Genomic DNA, 18,040 nt, shown 5'->3' with positions numbered 1-18,040 from the left:
ACTCCACAACAATCCATCCAATAGTAGTAAAGGTATTTTTCTCAGGATCACAAAAGTCAACCTCATCGTGGCACTAGGGAAAAGTCAGGGTACCACTGTCAGAGAGATTTATCATCTGGCCACCATAGACATAGCAACCAAATTTCACAACAATGCCCCCAGTGGTTATTGATATTTAATTCTGGACTAAAGTGGAGGCCATGCTGCTAGTGTGGCTACAAATATTGCAGAGAAGTCCTGGGTGTTGTAAATAAGACTGAACATTTCTTTGTCAACTAGCTAACTCAATCTGGTGGTGAGGACACTGCAGTATGGCTGAAAGCTCCAGATCAATCAAGTAAAAAGACCTTAAGTGTGATTATCTTCACTCCCAGTTTTACATTTCAAACAGATCTAAGAGGCCAGTATTACATTGAAAACTACTACAGAGCAAGTATTTGTGAAATGTTTTACTTAAAAATTGTCCAAACATTTAAAAAATGCCCCTCACAGTTCCCCAGAGCCTAAAGCAATGGAAAAATGTCTTGTCTTTAAGATATTCACTTTGCTATTGTACATATGAGAAAATATTAACATTTAAAAAGCTCTGCTTTCAAACTTGCCAATCAACTTTTTATCAACCAACTAAAAGGTTAATGCACTTGTCATTTTAGCTCTAAAGTACTCAGTGGTTTCTGGGTGCCTGAGGAAATAATGAAGCTGCCAGTTATACTGAGGGTCAGTAAGGGCCTGACAGCAACTTTTTTGCACCAGCACCCACAAGGTTAAACCGGCCCTGTTGACACCAGAGAGTGGGCAGAGACAGATATGCATTATCAGCCAGTCTGACAGTGTTCACTGCACTCCAACACATGCAGAGCGAAAAAAAAACCTTACCAACACAATCGCTCAGATTTCTTTTTCATTGCCATGAGCTCCACAGCTCACGTGTAGTCTCTCTCCCACGTGCTTTTCCTATCTGTTCAAGGCTGAACAAAACCCTGACACTGGCCATTACAGCTGGTCCTGCATCCAGGGGAGAGTCACAGTGTGGGGGTCCCACACTTGATAGAGCTCCAATCTTGATCTGCCAGGCAGGACATAGTGTCAACAAAAGCCACGTGGGGTGAGACAGTAAGACCTTGGTGGACTGAATCATCTTTTCTTCAGACACAGCTGTGGTTCACTGAATTTACAAAGCACAAACTGTCCTTAATATGAGTCAGGTGAGACTTTGGCTAGGTCTGAAATCATTCTCTCATTCAATATTCCCTGGATAATAAACATTCAGTTGTTTACTCTGTAGCTGTGGTGGGATGCCACTACGCACTTTATTTAAGTACAGTTCTGAGTTACTTGTCCTTTGCATTATTTGCACTGGTATAAAAATACAGTTGAAGTTATTCTCTATTGTTGTAACCTTTCCTATAATCTATGTCTGCTGTTTGCACTGAGTCACAGTTGTGATCTTCAAGACCATCTTTAACAGGAGCAATTATTTATGTCTCCCTCTATCACATTAAATCAACCACATAATTCCCAGGTCAGCACATTCCCAGATCCGCCCACTGCCAGGGTGACACAAATAAACAGCTCTGATCTCGATACAGCACCTCACAGCGTGTCTTATGCCACAGCAGTCTGGGTTGCTGCTTAGAGAGGCCGGTCTGTTTCTAAACAGCAGTAACAGCCAGGATTAACTAGAGCTGGTGGTTAGTGGGCACCCCACTAGCTAGTATACACCAGATGGGTGTCTGGGTAATCCCAGTGTGGGATCAGGGGTAGACCCAGGGTGGCAGTGTGGGTGTACAGAATCTACACTGGACTGATTAAAACACAAGAAAAAACATCATAAAACCTTGCACAGATATCCAACTGCCACATTAGTGGGTAGTGACCATTTCTATGTGATAATTCAAAACACAAGAGCAGTGTGATTTGCCAGATGTTTAAAAATGACACCATTATGCATTCACTTCATAAGCCCTGTGCATCAAGAGAACACAAGAAGAGGTTTTCTTCCTTAAAAGTGACTGAATCTAGAACCTTTGAGACGACTTGGAAGCATGAAATCATCCATGAAGTCATATTTATATCCCCCCTGCAGCTGAACTAGTTATGGAAAAGTTTGGCCATAAAGTTTAAATCACAGTAAATACGTGGCCCATAATTTCTTCACAGCTCCCTTGAGCAATGACTCATCCTTGACTCTGAATCTGCAGGGAATGAAGCATATATGAATAAATGCTGCCTGACCCCTGATGTGATATCCTTTATTCACAAATGAAATGAAAATGATTACAGTCCTTCAGCCAGTGGTGAAGCATGAATAAAGGAGATGATCACATCCATATGTTTTGGCACAGGGTCACCTCAGATGTAAAGGCAATTTTGATACAAACACAGCAGCCCCACCCACTTTGTCTTTTTCACAACTAAGAAATATGGCCTTGGTGTTTGTTCTTTCTTCTCTTATAGCCCAGGGGTTGAAAGAGCCCTGTGTGGTAAAGTCAAGCTTCAGTTTCCCTCGCAATCCCTTCCCATCCATTCAATCCTGCAGGCTCGGCTCTAAATGAAGGCCAAGTGGCAGCTTTACGACCTTTCGGAAATAAAAGCTAAAGCAAGTAATCCAGCCCTCCCACCAAACATTGTCCCTTTTGAACCCTCAAAAGACCTTCACTCTGCTGCTAGTGCTAATGGCCAACTCTCTCTTCTGCAAAACCAAACCCCTCTTGCCTCTGGATCCACAGCAATGTCAACAAGGCTTGATTTCCTAGAAAGATTCTGCTGGTGTGAAATTTGAGATATTTTCATAGTGACTCACATCAATACCATCAGAAACAGAGCAAAGGAGAGTGAAAGGGCAGGCAAAACAAAGGTTGTAAACAAATTTAAAACTGGCGATTAAATACAGACAGACAGAGAGGAGGAGATAAAGAAGTGAGGGGAAAAAAGAAAAAGATGTGAAAAGACAGAGACAGATAGAGCGAGGCAGTGATCTCAGGATTCCAGTATTGATCTGAGCTTCTTTTTCTAATCTCCCTGCCCCCTCTGTAACCTCAGCTGGATTGGACATCCAGCCACAAAAAGCAATTTGACCCCCACCACTGCCCTCACAGGTCACCCTTTAGTGACTGCTGACTTCAGGTTGCCATGGTGACAGAAAATTATGTCTAGGGCCCAGTTGGACGTGTTAAGAGGCTTGGATTCATGCCCAGAGCTCTGTTGCTTTTCATCATAGGGGGCTTTAAAGAGTCTACAGCAGAGAATTATTGCTCTGTTGTTGTATATGTGGATTTTTTTGTAACTTTTACCTTTTACATCTGATGCCCCACTGCAGCTGTTTAAGCTCCTGGTTTTGGTCATGCTAGCATAGATTTACGGATGGCGTTGTTGGTTGGTTCATCAGTCAGTCCACCGTTTTGTTCCAGACTTCAATATCTCAACAATTATTCATCCTATGTAGACATTCATTGTCCACAGAAGATGAATCCTACTGACTTAAATGATCCACTGATACTTTATAAAGCACCACCATCAGGTCAGACTTATCACTTAGCTATCAGATATAGGCAGTCAGTGAAATATGACAACATCTATTCAGTGGACTGATATTAAATTTTGTATAAACATTCATGATCCCCAGAGGATCAATCTCCTGCCACCATAAGGTAGGCACTTTCAATTTCTAGTAACCTGTCTTAACAACTATTGGATGGCTTCTGATTAAATATGGTACATTTGAATATTTGTGTTCCCGTCAGGATGAACTGTAATAACTTGACCATTTGATTTGCTTTCTAGCACCTTAATCAAGTCAGAAAACCAAAACTTTAGTTTATACCTGAAAAACTAGTGATGTTCGTATCCCCCACTGTGCTTTGTGTTGAGAGCTAATTAGAAAATAATAGCATGCTAACACTCTAAACTAAGATGGTGAACATGGTAAACATTATACCTGCTAAACATGAGCGTGTTAGCATGGTCATTGTGAGCCTGTTAGCATGATGCTGTTAGCGTTTAGTTCAAAACACTGCTGTGCCTAAACACAGCCTCACAGAATCACTACTGCAAACATAACTTCATTTAATATTAACCGTTTCCTATTTAACCATGTCATTTACATCTTTCTGTCATTTCAGGAATCCTCTTTTTATGTAACAATACAGTTTACTCATCAAGCCCTTTCTACTGACCATTAGCATGACAGCATTGCCACTGCTAGCAGGCTAACGTTAGCGCTAAGCACAAAGCATTGTGTCTGAATACAGCCTCCAGTTTAAAATTTACAAATTCATGCCCCTACGGCTATACAGTCACACAACATATGTAAATTATGCACTTGCAATATAAATCATAGAAAAAAACATAAAAATTGTTGACTGAATATAAAACATTTCACAAAAGTTGTTGTACATTTTTTACCGTATAAAAATAAACTTGAATCAAACATACCGTGTAAGCTGCTTATTACTAGGAGGGGCTAAATGTTGAATATTTCGTCCTTGTCGTTGTTTTTGTCTCCTTCTTCTAGATTATGTTCGTTTAAATGCTTGATTTAAATTTAGCTAGAGTGCTCATCCTGTGCGCTGCTCACTTGACGCTTCGCTTGCAAGGTGTTAATTTAATTAATTACGTGCGCAACAATAGAGCGGTGTTATTAGTTCCGCCTCTAAAACTGCTTAATTACAGGTACGAACCAAAAACAGCAAAGTAGACAGCTAGAAACTAAGCTAATGATGTGAGGCAGTTAAAATGTGATTCTACTTGCTATAACCTAGTACAATTTCCTGTACTGATCAGTGTATCCCTGTAGATTTAATGGCTCAAGGGCATCCTAATGTGTGCATTGTGCACAAGGTTGATAGATTAATATTAGTATGTCCTCTGTATGAATATGAAATGCAACCATGAAGCTGTCCAAGGGAGGGTAGTGCACTTTTCAAGCGCTAAATTGGTCATATAACAGAAATAATTCACCATTCAACACAATGCAGAGTCAAAGGTTTGTTTAGACAATTAGTCTTGTTTGTAAATTCTTACAATTAGTCCTCCTTTGCAGTTATTGCATTATGTTTTTTGAGGAGAAAAGGAGGACACAATAGGGGTTGTGTGCCCTTTGGGTAGCTGATGGAAATCAGTGTTTCTGAAGCCCAGAAGTGAGCCTGTGTCTGATTTTAGAATCCAGGGATACACCTGTCTGTGTGCGATTCCACATCTTAAGCCCTGACACATAATCCCCAAGGCATCCCTCTCTTGTGTGTTCCTTGTCAGCCACCATATAGCCTAGAAAACAGGAGGCATGAGAGAGAAAGAATAGCAGGATGTCTGTACAGTGTGTGACAGAAACATGCAGAAAGAAAAGCAAAGAGAGAGTGTGTAAAAAAAATCACATGCAGCTCTCTCTAGCTTTTCCCCCACTGGATGGATCAAGACTCCAATTCAGCAAGTCAATCAAGTGTGCAGTGGGCTATAGGCACAACAGCACCTTCCCCTAGCTGCAATACAGTGTCTTTTACACCTTTTATTCTGGGCAAAGAATCTCAGTTGCAGAACGTTGAGGTGCTTTTCATTGGCTGATTGATGCCTCCACATGCCCACAGTGTGTCTCAGCTGTTGAAAACACCACATCGAGATGCTAATTTATTCAGGGACCAGCTGCTGTGTCAAGATGATTCTGCAAAAGACATCCTTGAAAGTTTTTAATGAGCTCGCCATTGTGAATAATGGGGACGGAGAGGTCACAGAAGTCAAGATGTTTGCGCTGCCGCGTGCTCGCATGTGTCCATGCATGGGTGTGTTCGTGCTATTGCTGTATTATATGTGCATGCATTTATGCCTCCGCTGACATTCAGCATTTAAGAACACTTAGCAGGAGGCATCTGTGTTGGTAACAAATCATTATCTCATCATGTCGGGCAAGACAAATACACAGCAGGAGCACACACACACGCACACAGAGAAACTGACGGTATGCAGGTCAACAGTGTGTGACCTGTAGATTGGACGTTTGTTGCATAATGTCATATTTGAGCGGTGACTTAAGAGATTTGTAGAAGAGCAAGAGGATTAAAACGTGTTATTGAGAACAGTTACAGAACTGCCACGAATAGCTGTAACAGTTTCTGAAATGATTCAGCAATAATGATAAAATGCAACAAGACACATCAGATGGCTGGTGCTCTGTTGACCTTCAGTTGATGTAAATGCAATGTGTTCCTTAAACAGGGATGTGTTTGTGACAGAATACTCTCAAAAAACACAGAAATGAAATAAAAATTCTGAAGTGTTTCTCTCATATATCTTCTTCTACTGGATGAAAAAAATGAAAGTTTCTTTTGCATCTGACATCACAGTCAGCAGGAGACCGGGAGTTCGTGTTGTGTTTGTTTGTATTTAAATCACCAGGCATCCTTTAGTGTTGTTTTAGCTGCATACGTACATGCAGCGACATTGTGTCTTTGAAAAATTGCGATTTCAGAACACTTCCTTCATCAAGTCGTCAGAAAACACATAAATATGGCTGTGGTTTCAACCTAAACCTGCTGAACTTCATCCTCTTTGTTTGGGGGGGGGGGTTGGAGCAACAGTGAATCAGATGATGGCCTGAGGTGGTTCAGTCCAGCCTGATCACACAACAAGACTAAACCGCCTAGCCTCTGAACCACCTCGCCACTAATTGATGCAATTACACTGTCAGCAGCTGGCAGACTGGAAGGCCCAGAATCAAAGCAAATGGATTTTTTGGCTCGTGTGGGGGGAGGGGCAGGGGTTGGAGTGAATAGGGAAAAGGGTCACAATTCAGGACTTCAAATTAGAATGCGATACATTTCTATTTCATTTCTTACAAATATTTTAATCCTTGGGGGTACCAGACACAAACTCTGAAAACAACACTTACATGTTATCACCTTTTAAATTAATTAATTTCTTTGCAAACATTTGCCTATTTACATACCTAACAGATAGTGAGCAACATTATCACTCTGTAAGTCCAATATTAACTCTCTTTTTGCTCTGTTTTTGGTCTCCACCAATTCCAAGGTTTCCCACCAAGGGAAATATCTGCCTCTTGCTCCAATATGTTCAGCTGCTAGTTGCTAATTTTGTCCTTTGCAGAGTAAAATCAACACTAGATCTGTGAAACTGAGTCAAAATAGTAACGTTGTGGGCCAGAAAACTAAAACAGTGACCTTAAAAAAAAAACCTACAACAAGCAATCCTTTCACATTCACATCATCACCTGATCCTTCTTAATATAAAACTACTGATTATAGCAGCTTTAAGGAGTTAAACTAAGGTTTGTAAACCCAAACCTTACTCTGGAATAACTTCATACATTCTGGTTCATAACAATATTTTATCCATTTCTCAGGCCCAGACCTAAACCATAAGAATGCTCTATTAACTGCAAGATAGAAAGATAACACTGGATGTTCTGTACAGTGCTTCGTTTTATTAAGTCCTCAGTGTTACAAAAATGTACAATTTGTATAAACACTATTGTTATAGTAAATGAAACTTAACCTCTGTGGCCATGAAGGGAATGCACTTGGGATAACTGTTCCATGGCAATGAAATTTAATAGAATGTGGTGCTCCAACACCACAAGTCCTTCTGTCCAGCACAAAACACAAAAATGTGGAATAAATATTCTGGGAAGTATCCATATATTGTGTAACAAAAACAGCTGTTTAGTTGGGTATAATCTGTGCAAACTTGTGAAGGAATATAAGGACATTTTAAATTTTATTCTAGATTTTTCTGCACCGAGTACCTGCCACATGGATGTTAATGTGCTCATATATTAGTCCTACACTTAACAGGCAAACGTCTTGTTAGAAATCTTTTAAACAAGAGTGGAAAAGCACTTAGTGGAAACTAACTGCTATCAAGGTTTAAATCTTTAAATCTGTATCTTAAGCCTTCAAAGGACAGCTGCACGATTGCAGAACAAAGAATATGTCAATACTGTTTCAATTATTATGAGCAAATCCATTTCTCCCGACCCTAAGGCCGTGTGTAATTGTTGTTTTGTTGGCACAGATCGCTTTCCCATTAAAAGGGACCATTAAGCTTGGAAGTGTCTCAACAGTGGATAAATCTCTTGAGGTAATGTCCACAGTGTGAGCCAAGAGTTCATCTCTTTCTGTTCCTGTTGTGCTTCACCATCTTCTTCCTCTTCAGGATCATCTCATACAGTTTCTCCAGGCCCGGCTGGAGTCCCTGACCGTTCACAGCGCTGCAGCTCTGCACGTGATGCAGCGTGTACATGCTCAGTTCGTGGACAGAAAGCAGCTTCTCCACCTCGCTGACAGACAAGGCTGAATCCAGGTCCTGCTTGTTGGCCAGGATCAGCACAGGGACCCCCTGGTTCTCCGAGGTTCGGGTGATCTTGTGGAGCTCCACTCTGGCCTCCTCCATCCTCTCCAGCTCCGTGGAGTCCACCACAAACACCATACCATCCGTCCGCCGGGTGTAAGACTTCCATAGTGGGCGCAGCTTCTCCTGCCCGCCCACATCCCACACCTGGAAGTTTATGGCCCGAGACGCCCCCACTGCCACCTTGATTTTTTCTGTGTTGAAGCCCTTTGTGGGGATTGTTTTCACAAACTCCTTCAACTTGAGCCTGTAGAGCAGGGAGGTTTTGCCGGCTGAGTCGAGGCCGATGACCACCACGTGCAGCGACTGGAAGCTTGGCAGGAACGGCGTGTTGGGAGCGATATCAGTCAGCTGGTTGCCCATGATTACAGCCAGCAATTCACACCTACTTAGGTGAGACGAGGTGTCAGATTCCTGATTTAATCCCTTTTTTTTTTTTTTTTCAGGAGATTGGCATTTGCTCCCTGTCCTCAGAGGCAGATAGGATCAGATGGTGTGGAGACCTTATCAAAACACACACACATACACAGTGAGTTAACATTTAATGAGAAGACAATGGGTGCTTAAGGAATGTGTGTTTGCAAGGAGGCATTGACAATAGATAGTGATGATTATCAGTTCTTGATGCAATTTCATCCTATCAGTCTGCTAGTTCACAGCTGAGATTTTCTACTTTACTGTCCCTCAGTTTACTACATCCAAATCAATAAACATATTGGCTTTTCAACAGTTGATTGGGTGTCTGAGATCTAGTTTCTTATTTGGTATGGGTAATCCTCTTAAGACTGTTAAACCTGAAATGCTTCTCTTGCGCGGGGCAGATTGATTTCATTGCAGTGGATGGATAATATGTATTCCCTGGTTCACTCTGCCAACTGTCTATGAGGACTGCTGCAGCAGCACTAATCCGGTTGTTGTTGACATCCTGATACCCATCAAACAGCTGCCTTTGGACAGAATACAGCCACTGCATGTTTGCAGGAAGATATTATTTACTTGGGACCCTGCGTCGTATTAGAGTATCATTGTTTCTAGAGGTAAAATGTAGTGTCATGCTTCTGAATCGATTTTATTACTTCACTGTCTTCGAAATTAATAAGCCACCTTAGTTTTCCGCCTCTCCTGCACGAAACCTACCCATCTAATTTGGACTGTATATTTTCTACTGAGGTTTCATTTGTGCAAATGAATGAAATAACTTCAAGATATCTCACTAATGGAGCCTATGAAACTTTAAGGGATTAACTATAACCAGACTAAATACGCGATACTAATAAAAATAAAACGCGTGCAGTTTACACAGCCTGTAAGAATAAAAACATTAAAATGTCCTCCTGCACATTCCAAACATCCATACCTTCTAAATGCGCCGCGAAACCATCATCCACACGAAATAAACACATCCATAGTCGACAGATGATGTTGTGTCCCGGTGGTCACATCCGCTCCTGCTCTCCTCCTCCAGCAGCACTGAAGAGATTTGAGGAGACTCGAGAGCACAGCACCTCAAGCCTGGGTGACGTCACGGCCACCTGGACGGCTAAACCACGCCCCCTGTCGGTCTGTGGTGGCACGTTAACCACTGACACTTGAATGAGATTCAGTGTTTTACTGAGCTTTGTCACATCTGCAGGTTGATTTGGTATATATTAAGTTCTTAATGGATAAATAAAAAGCCTCGGTTTGTGTTTCTGAAGTGGTTCATGGTGGATTTTGAGGTCTGTTATTCAAACCAGCCTCTTTTCACTCTCAGTTTCTTCTCACTAACTGCAGGATATTCGCATATAGAATTAGCTGATATTTAAAAGAATCCACTCTTCCCTCTGTCTGTGCAGTGTTTCATGTGTTAACAGCTGCCACACAGCCCCAAAACAGAGTATTTCCACACCACTACTTCACAGCTGTCAAAGGTGGGGGTCACCTAACAAAGCATTGGCTCCCCCCTGTGTCCACTCTCAAGAACTTCAAGGACTGGAGCAAAATATGAGTCTTTTCTAGATGTTTTTGTTTTATTACACTTTGGCGTTATATTGACTCTAATATGATGTGGTAGGTTAAAAAAACATTCATTATTAAAAACAATAATATTGAAGTCATTATGAGTGTCTTCAACTCCAGGTACCCAGTTTGCCAGAATAAAATGTTTGTTTGTTGTAAACATGTAGTCTGCACACACAACAAAACTATTTGGATTTTAATTTTAATCAGCACAGCTCAGCCACCTGTTGTGGGAGAAGTACTCAATTACAATACCTCAATATAAAAATACTGCAAGTAAAAGTCAAATGAGCAAATAGAATAAAACCAAAATATTATGCATGGTCAGAAACCACTGTGAGAAAATACAGTATGACTTTGTAATTTAGGCAAAGTTACAAGAGTTAAGGTTCAAAATGTGAAGAAATTCTGAAATGATGATGGTGACTCACGGATTATAATATAGAAGTCACAACAGAACCTTAAATGACACAGTTTAATAAAGTGCAAATGACAAAAGACAAAATTATCAGAGATCAACATCCTGTTTACACAATGTGTGGCATCCTGCCCAAAAAAAAATTAAGATGTTTCCAAAAATGTTGTGCAATTACTTACATTTTTACAAAGTTTACAAGTCTTAAAATGAAAACACACTTTTCACACTTTGCATTTCAGCATTTTGTGCCTGTTTCACACGATTTTATGAGACTAATTTACCCATAATACAGATTTAAAGGCAGGTCTCTTAAAAGTAAGAGTTCATGCCAAGATATAAGAACATTTGAAGTATCTATATTTTTAAATTGGAACTTTGTAGTGATTGATATAAGTCTGAAAGTATTCTGAAAGAACATACAGAATAAGATAAAGATGCATTTTCACAGTAGTTTATCATTCACACATTCACATTCCATACAAAGGAGATAAAGTGATGATGCAGCCAAGATACCCATTATTTCACACTGCGACTTTGGTGTTTTTCATTTTGATTTCATCATCTCACAGGATGTGGGATTGTTGAATTGGTGCCACAGTCAATATACTCAAAGGTGTTCAGAGACAGCTGCTCCATGTGAGAGAGATAGGAAATATTCATCGTCATTCTGGGGGCAAAAAGAATTTAAAAAAAAACAGTATGAGAGACAAGTCAGAGCCAGTATCTGCTATGTCATGATTTTGTAACATTTCAAGCTGCATGAATCAATATTTTTTTATATTAACAATGGATCAAATAACTGTGTGAAATGTGAACGCGGTGGCCTGTAGTGATGAATTCACTGCTACATGACTCTGCAGTTTTCCTGAACTCTAAAGAATGTCTTAACATCTTTTAGCTTATTGTTTTGTTTTTCTGGTCCGCAAACTCCACACTCAACAAACTTGTTTCCAGCCACAACAAGCAGCTATTTGCACAAAAAAAAGCTCTGGTAAACCCACTGTGCACTGCCTGCGAGGCACCAAACATAAGCATTTAGCAGCTAAAGAACCTGATGTTTTCCTCAAGAGCTAGTGGAGACCAAAACAGAGCTAAAAGGAGAGTTAACATTGGAGTTACACAAGTCTACATGAATGCTATTGTGTCTGCTGTTGTGTTAATATCTGTCTTCTGAAACATTCACCATAACCATTTTATAAATTAATGATCAATCAGTTTAATATGTTTTCAGCTTGTTCTGCTGCCCCCAAGTGTAACTGTTCTTTTATTCCTGTTAACAAGAAATGCAGCGTTATCGCAAGTGGTACAGTAAATAACTACATAACTAAGTTAAACTGTGACAGATACTGTGTGGTTTTCAATTTAACAGGAAATGTTATAGTGTGGCTGCTTTGTCTGGAATGAGTAATAGCCTATTTACTGAAGCTTCATGTTCTCTGTGGCCTCTGGTTGGTTGGGTATGGCCGATACAAGCTGACTGAAGGGAACCTCAGCAAATACTGACAATTTTTACTGACAGTGATGCTACCACTAGTACAGAAGCCAAATGAATTAATGTTAATGTAACACTGTGTCCAGAGGCTGTACTTGGCTGGCCCCTGATCAGCCTCAAGAAAGGTTTGCTGCCATTTATTTGCATTTACTTGCAAAAATTCGACCCATTCAAATCCTTGGAGAATACTTATTCAAACACATTTGAGGTAAAAAGCAACTATTCAGATAAAACAGACAAGACATGATCTTTGTGTTATCTTGATGGAACATTTCAGATTTACAGATTCAACGTCAAAGGATAAGGCTACTTTTTGAAGATAACCTATTTTGTGGTTGTGGTTTATGAGCCTGCACACACACAGCAATGTCTGTAACACCCTGTGGATTTGAGATATGCTCATGTGTCAGCCTCTTCCGCTAAAGTTTCAGATTGAGATTGACACGTACTGCAACTCCAGAAATAGGGTGTGAATCTTGATAGAGCCCGACTTGCAGTAAGAGCTGAAAGAAATGAAACGGTTATCAGCTGTGTGGACATGTGCTGAGTTCATACATGTAAACAATAATAGTAGAAACTGGAATGTTCTATGGTTTATTTCAAACTTACTTTAAGCCTTTATCCGTAATAGGCAGGTCAATTTTAATGGTGTACTAGGAGAAGTTGAAGATAGAGATGTAAGAGTATTTTTGCATGAGAAAATATATCAACAATACATTTTGTTTTGAATCATCTTGGAAAAACTCACCGACTTCTGTGATCGGGACTGGATGGCGGTCATGTTAGATATCTTGGTCTTACCCACAACTATGTCGGTGACCAGACTCTGAATGCTGAACTCGGCTATCTGAACCGGGACAAAGTTCTCGTTGGTGATGTTGATGAGATTCTAGAGGAGAGAAGAGAACACACACAGCTGGTCAGGTGCACACGACACACCTTTCTGTCATTAAAGAGTCTCAGGGGACTTTGTCTTTCTCATAGCTGCAGCAGTTATATACAGTGTGTCATGTGAACACCATTCAGAGGGTTCTCTGAAGATGGTGTTTTGACATGTACAATAAAAAGACAGTGGCTCAGTAAGTTCAGGTACAGTAGTAGAAAGCACACTGTATAACATGTTGTATGTACTGTATATCTGTCCTATGTTGTGCACGTTCACACTTCAATCTTTACTCTGCTTCCAGTTAATTATAAAAAACATTTTAAGTTGCCGCTAGTTTATAATTCACAACTTTGGGCCAAAAAACATTTCTAATATTCTTGAGGAAAAGCAAAGTATTACAGGAACATTATGCAAATATTTTACCTTAAAACAACAGCTTAAGAATCAGTTCGATGGCACAGTGACTTGTAACAGGGAGAATGGAGCCTCTTTCATTCCTGCTCTTGCTCTGTGTAACTTGGATTGATCAGGTATAATCTCCTGCGAGAACTGCAGTCCACTGAAGAAGCTAGCTTGGTAATTCTTTCTGCCTAGCAAGTTATGTAGTGCTGCCTTAAGGTCACTTACTACTGCACTGTAGCTGCATTCAAACTGCATCTCTTGACTATTATTTTTGGTTGATTTTACTCTGTTTCAGTTGATATTATATTTCTTGTTGTTATGTTTTTAAATGTTGTTCTGATGCTTTTCTTTTCACATTTTGGGAAATAATATGCTTATTTTGCTCATTTCTTGCTGAGCATTATGGGAGGACCAGTGCCACCCTCACTCCCACTCTTTAGCATCTGTACGCTAAATATGAAGTGCAGGCCGGACACAGTTAGCTTAGCACGAAGGAAACAGCTAGCCACCAAACCAGCACCTCTAAAGCTCACTGACTAATATGTTACAAAAATCATTATGAATCTATTTAGCGTTATAGGGCGGATTATTGTGGCTAAAGATTCACATGTAACTGGCTGCACTCTTGAGTACCTGTTACTTACTGTGACCTCCATATCCACTGTATCTGGGGTGAAGTAGACCATGACTGACAGCACAGACACAGGTGTCAGGGTGACGCTCCGGGGGAAGAGGAAGAAGAGGATCAGACAGCAAACAAGGAGACACAGGGCCATGGACACACACACATACAGCTTCCTGAAACAAAACACAAACATGCAAACTGATCATGTTAAATAAATACTTTGGTTTAACAGTTATGAAAGTGTGAATGTGAAAGACAAAGACATACTAACTCTGTATAAAAATATAATAAAAAGATGTATTCAACTATATTTAAACATTTTCTCACACACGGTGGTGAAGGAAGTATTCACATTCTTTACTTAAGAAAAAATAGAAAAACTGCAGTATAAAATTATTCCATTGGATTGTTATTACTGGTTTATTTGTGTAAGTAGCAGTTTAGTGTCGTAGCTGGTTGAGGTTTTACATAAAGTTAGGTAGTTTATTCTGTGGCACTGTATTATATTTTACAAATGTATCATTATTTTACATGTAAAGTAACTAAAGGTGTCAAATCAATGTAACTGAGTAAAAAGTACAATATTTCCATCTGAAATGTAGCAAGAAATGAAAATAGACAAGTTAAAGTAAATGTGCTTAGGTATATTCCACCTCTGTGTAAACACACACACACACACACACACACACACACACATATTCCTTACGTGCGTCTGGGTTTCAGTCTGACATCGTTACATGGGATCACGGCCACTAGCTGGTCCTCATGACCTGCCAACACAACAGATCAGAAGGAAATTAGCAGTTTCCTCCCAACTCCTGTTTTTACCACAAAACTGATGTGAAAGTGCTGGGGAAGATCTGTGTCTGTTTCAGTCTAATGCGGTTCCGCTATCGCAGAACATGAAATGAGAGGATGAGGGAGGTGTAAATTGGACTATAAAAATAGTGAAAATGGGTCGTCTAGATGTTTAAAAACAGATTTATTTTTTTTTTGACTGCAGGAAAACAAACCTCTGGGAATACGCCCGGTTCCGCGACATGTGGGGCAGGTGTCTCCTGTTGAGTGTCCATTTATGGAGCCGTATGGAGGAAAGTGCTTCAGCGTTTTCACCTTCTCCGTTGCTCTGGTCAGATCAGGAACCTCTGTCATTTTGCTGCTATGCCCTGGTGTATCCATGGCACTTTATTGAAAGGAAAAGAACAAAAAAGATGAGTCAAAAATGTCTGGAAAAGCACCCAAAACTCATAGAGCTTTACAGTACGTGCAGCACTTCCACAGAAAAACCCCTCTGTCATCCTTCCTGTGAGGCCTCTGGCAGTCACCTTTGATACCAGGCTCCCTCACAAACCTTTAAATGACTAATAAAAGCTCATTCTTGCACCACATGTCAGGGATGTAAGCAGAGTCAGCAGTGTGGGAGTGACAGAAAAATACTTTATTTTATAGTTCTATTGCAACTTAGTAAGACCTGCAAACACTTTTAGTATCAGGCATTCCTGTTGGATAAAATACATGCATGCAGGTTTTATTCATCAGGCTTTTCTGCCAATGATGCAATAATTAGAAATGACTTTGTAGTTTGACTGGAAGTTGTGGTCATTTACTGAATCATTCTGCTTTCACTATATTGTCTGCAGCATGAAATATGTGAAACCTGAGCTGACCTGAGTTGTTATTAAATCTGTAGATTGGTACATTTTACAGTTCATTTTTCATTTAGTCAGCAGCACACTCTATACAGTGACATAAAAACTAAGACGCAGATGTTTTCCATTCTTTATTTCTGAACTACCCTTACATGTAAAATTCAGGTGTGATTATAAAAATAGACTAATTTTGAAGTGAGCACTCAGCGGATGGATTTGAACTCCGTCCATCTTTTCTATGAGCAAGCTACAGTAAACTGGCTTGTTTTGTTACCTCCGCCAAGGAGGTTAACTTTCCATCCATGTTAGTTTGTTTGTTAGCAGGATCACACAAAAAAGTACTGAGCCGATTTGAGCCACACTTGGTGGAAGGATAGAGCACAGGCCAGAGAAGAACCCATGAATCCAGTGTGGATCAAGTTAAAGGGGTGGATAAGAGTCAGACAGACCAGGATTATTGGATTATTGTTATAGGATTGTTTGGCCTTGGTGGAGGTGTGAACTCTACCTGGTGTCATTCTAATTTATTTATGCTGAACTGTAGCTCCACAAACACAGTGTGTCAACAGTAAAAGTACAGTATTCCTAATGCACTTCTAGAGAGCGTTTTCACTTTATTTTAGCATGAATTATAGTCATCGTGTTAGTACAATTCATGATTCTCAAAACTGGCGTAGCTGCAATTCAACTTCCTCCAACATCAAAAAGCAGGGGTTTTTGTTAAACATCAAAATCAGTACAAACTGCAGCTATCTTCACCTACATTATATAAAATTACACTGTGTACACCATTTACAATAATTACCGATGTAAACAAAGCTTTAATATGACAAATTTGGACCATCATTCTGCAGTGGTGGAATGTAACTAAGTACATTTACTTAACTACTTATGTCTTAGGCTACTTTGTACTTTTACTCCACAAAGATTCAGGTGAAAAAATGTAGTTTTCACTCTGCCTCGTTTATCTGACAGTTGTATTAACTAGTTATTGTACAAATGAAGCTTTTACCTTCAAAATCAATCATGATGTAATGATACATGCAACTTAAGCCTCTATAAAATAGTTCCATTAGCTCCATCTCAAACAACTACAACAGCAAAATGCTACTTAAGACATTAATGAAGCAGTTAGAACAATCTAATAATGTAATAATATAAAAGTCACAGAGGCCTTTTCTCAGCAGAGCAAGTTCTTAATGTTGTGTTAAGCATTTTGGTGGAAGAGTTCCTCTGAGTCAGTCTTGAATAAGACTACTTATTCAACTTAAGAAACGCTGGTTCCAACTAAGACCATGCGTCATTAAAATGTGGAGAGACCACGACTCACAGCAGACTTAGACGTACTCAGATGTATTAAAGACTTGTTAATTATAGAAATCTTGGTTGTCAGTCTTATGTTACCGTCTGAAAGAGTTAAAATATGGCTTATGCCACTTTAACAGCACATGTGAGGGAGAAATCGCCGCGCGTTAGTTGAGCTCACAGCGGTTCAGGATGCTTCTTCGCCTGCGCACTTACCTCCGACACGACTTCGCTTTAAAGTCCAAATGTCTCCCAGTGTGGAGACATAAACTGCTGCACCGCTGGATTCTTTTTGTTGTTGTTCTTGCTAGTGCTGTTTGAAAAGCTACATTAATACAGCCGTACACTCTACTGTCTCTACACAACCAGAGTCTAGTGGGAGGAACACTTCCTTCTTCTGTAGGTGCCAGGTCAGTGAAGGCTGCGTCCACTGGCGGATCACATGTGCTACGTTTAATTTGATTGACTCTCCTTCACGGATACACTACTGTAACACGTGCTCAGGCACGATATACTTAATTAATTCAAGTGTAAAGCATGACAGGTAAAGCCTTTTACATTGGATTTTTGTTCAGCTGCAGGCACAGCATGGCCGGCTTCACCTGTTGTGGGGCCGTGGAAGGAAAACCCCTTCTGACCCCCGACCCCACTTACCCTGTGCCCTCTGTGCCTTGTATTTATTACTTTGTTACTTCCAAATTCAAAGCAGGTGAACATGTGGGTTCATTATTTGCCCAGACCACCCGGAAACCAGCCAGTCAAATGTTTCAGCAAATGCCCAATAAAGAGATATAATTATATTAATGTAACAACGGCCTCTAGTGGCCATAATGAATTCTGACACTTGTTTTGAGTCTGTTGCCGAGTCACAGTCTGCAAATAGGAGGAGGTCAGAGCGATTTGT

The 18,040-nt window shown here is 40.2% G+C and overlaps 2 protein-coding genes across 3 annotated transcripts; both read right to left on the bottom strand.

Annotated features, from left to right (window-relative positions):
• Nucleotides 1–7,415: 7,415 nt before the first annotated feature.
• On the bottom strand, nt 7,416–9,827 carry arl4d (ADP-ribosylation factor-like 4D). Of its 2 annotated transcripts, none has more exons than XM_018679353.2 (2): nt 9,719–9,827; nt 7,416–8,864 (listed from the first exon to the last, which is right to left on the bottom strand). In XM_018679353.2, exon 2 carries the CDS (start codon nt 8,722–8,724, stop codon nt 8,119–8,121), a length of 606 nt encoding a protein of 201 aa, XP_018534869.1. In that variant the 5' UTR covers nt 8,725–8,864; nt 9,719–9,827; the 3' UTR covers nt 7,416–8,118. The 2 variants fall into 2 exon arrangements, with proteins under 2 accessions (XP_018534869.1, XP_018534870.1); XM_018679354.2 differs by lacking the exon at nt 9,719–9,827 and adding an exon at nt 9,156–9,701 and having other exon boundaries at nt 7,416–8,749.
• Nucleotides 9,828–10,820: 993 nt separating this feature from the next.
• Nucleotides 10,821–17,736, bottom strand: tmem106a (transmembrane protein 106A). The gene is made up of 8 exons (XM_018679352.2): nt 17,353–17,736; nt 15,196–15,365; nt 14,889–14,952; nt 14,202–14,355; nt 13,018–13,158; nt 12,879–12,922; nt 12,719–12,772; nt 10,821–11,444 (listed from the first exon to the last, which is right to left on the bottom strand). Exons 2-8 carry the CDS (start codon nt 15,359–15,361, stop codon nt 11,336–11,338), a joined length of 732 nt encoding a protein of 243 aa, XP_018534868.1. The 5' UTR covers nt 15,362–15,365; nt 17,353–17,736; the 3' UTR covers nt 10,821–11,335.
• Between the last annotated feature and the right edge of the window lie 304 nt (nt 17,737–18,040).

Source organism: Lates calcarifer, linkage group LG23 (genome assembly GCF_001640805.2).
Source record: "Lates calcarifer isolate ASB-BC8 linkage group LG23, TLL_Latcal_v3, whole genome shotgun sequence".
In the NCBI taxonomy this organism is placed as follows: domain Eukaryota; kingdom Metazoa; phylum Chordata; class Actinopteri; family Centropomidae; genus Lates; species Lates calcarifer.
This window is presented reverse-complemented; position numbering and strand designations above follow the sequence as displayed.

Bases quoted from the DNA above. Each gene is read 5' to 3' on its own strand.
- arl4d (XM_018679354.2), bottom strand. From the start codon at position 9,334: ATGCAGTGGCTGTATTCTGTCCAAAGGCAGCTGTTTGATGGGTATCAG. The intron at 8,750-9,155 runs GTTTAACAGTCT...GTCTCACCTAAG, and splicing joins GCGCAAGAGAAGCATTTCAG to TAGGTGTGAATTGCTGGCTG.
- tmem106a (XM_018679352.2), bottom strand. From the start codon at position 15,361: ATGGATACACCAGGGCATAGCAGCAAAATGACAGAGGTTCCTGATCTG. The intron at 13,159-14,201 runs GTAAGTAACAGG...TCTCTCCTCTAG, and splicing joins CAGTGGATATGGAGGTCACA to AATCTCATCAACATCACCAA. The intron at 12,773-12,878 runs GTAAGTTTGAAA...CATTTCTTTCAG, and splicing joins ATTACGGATAAAGGCTTAAA to CTCTTACTGCAAGTCGGGCT.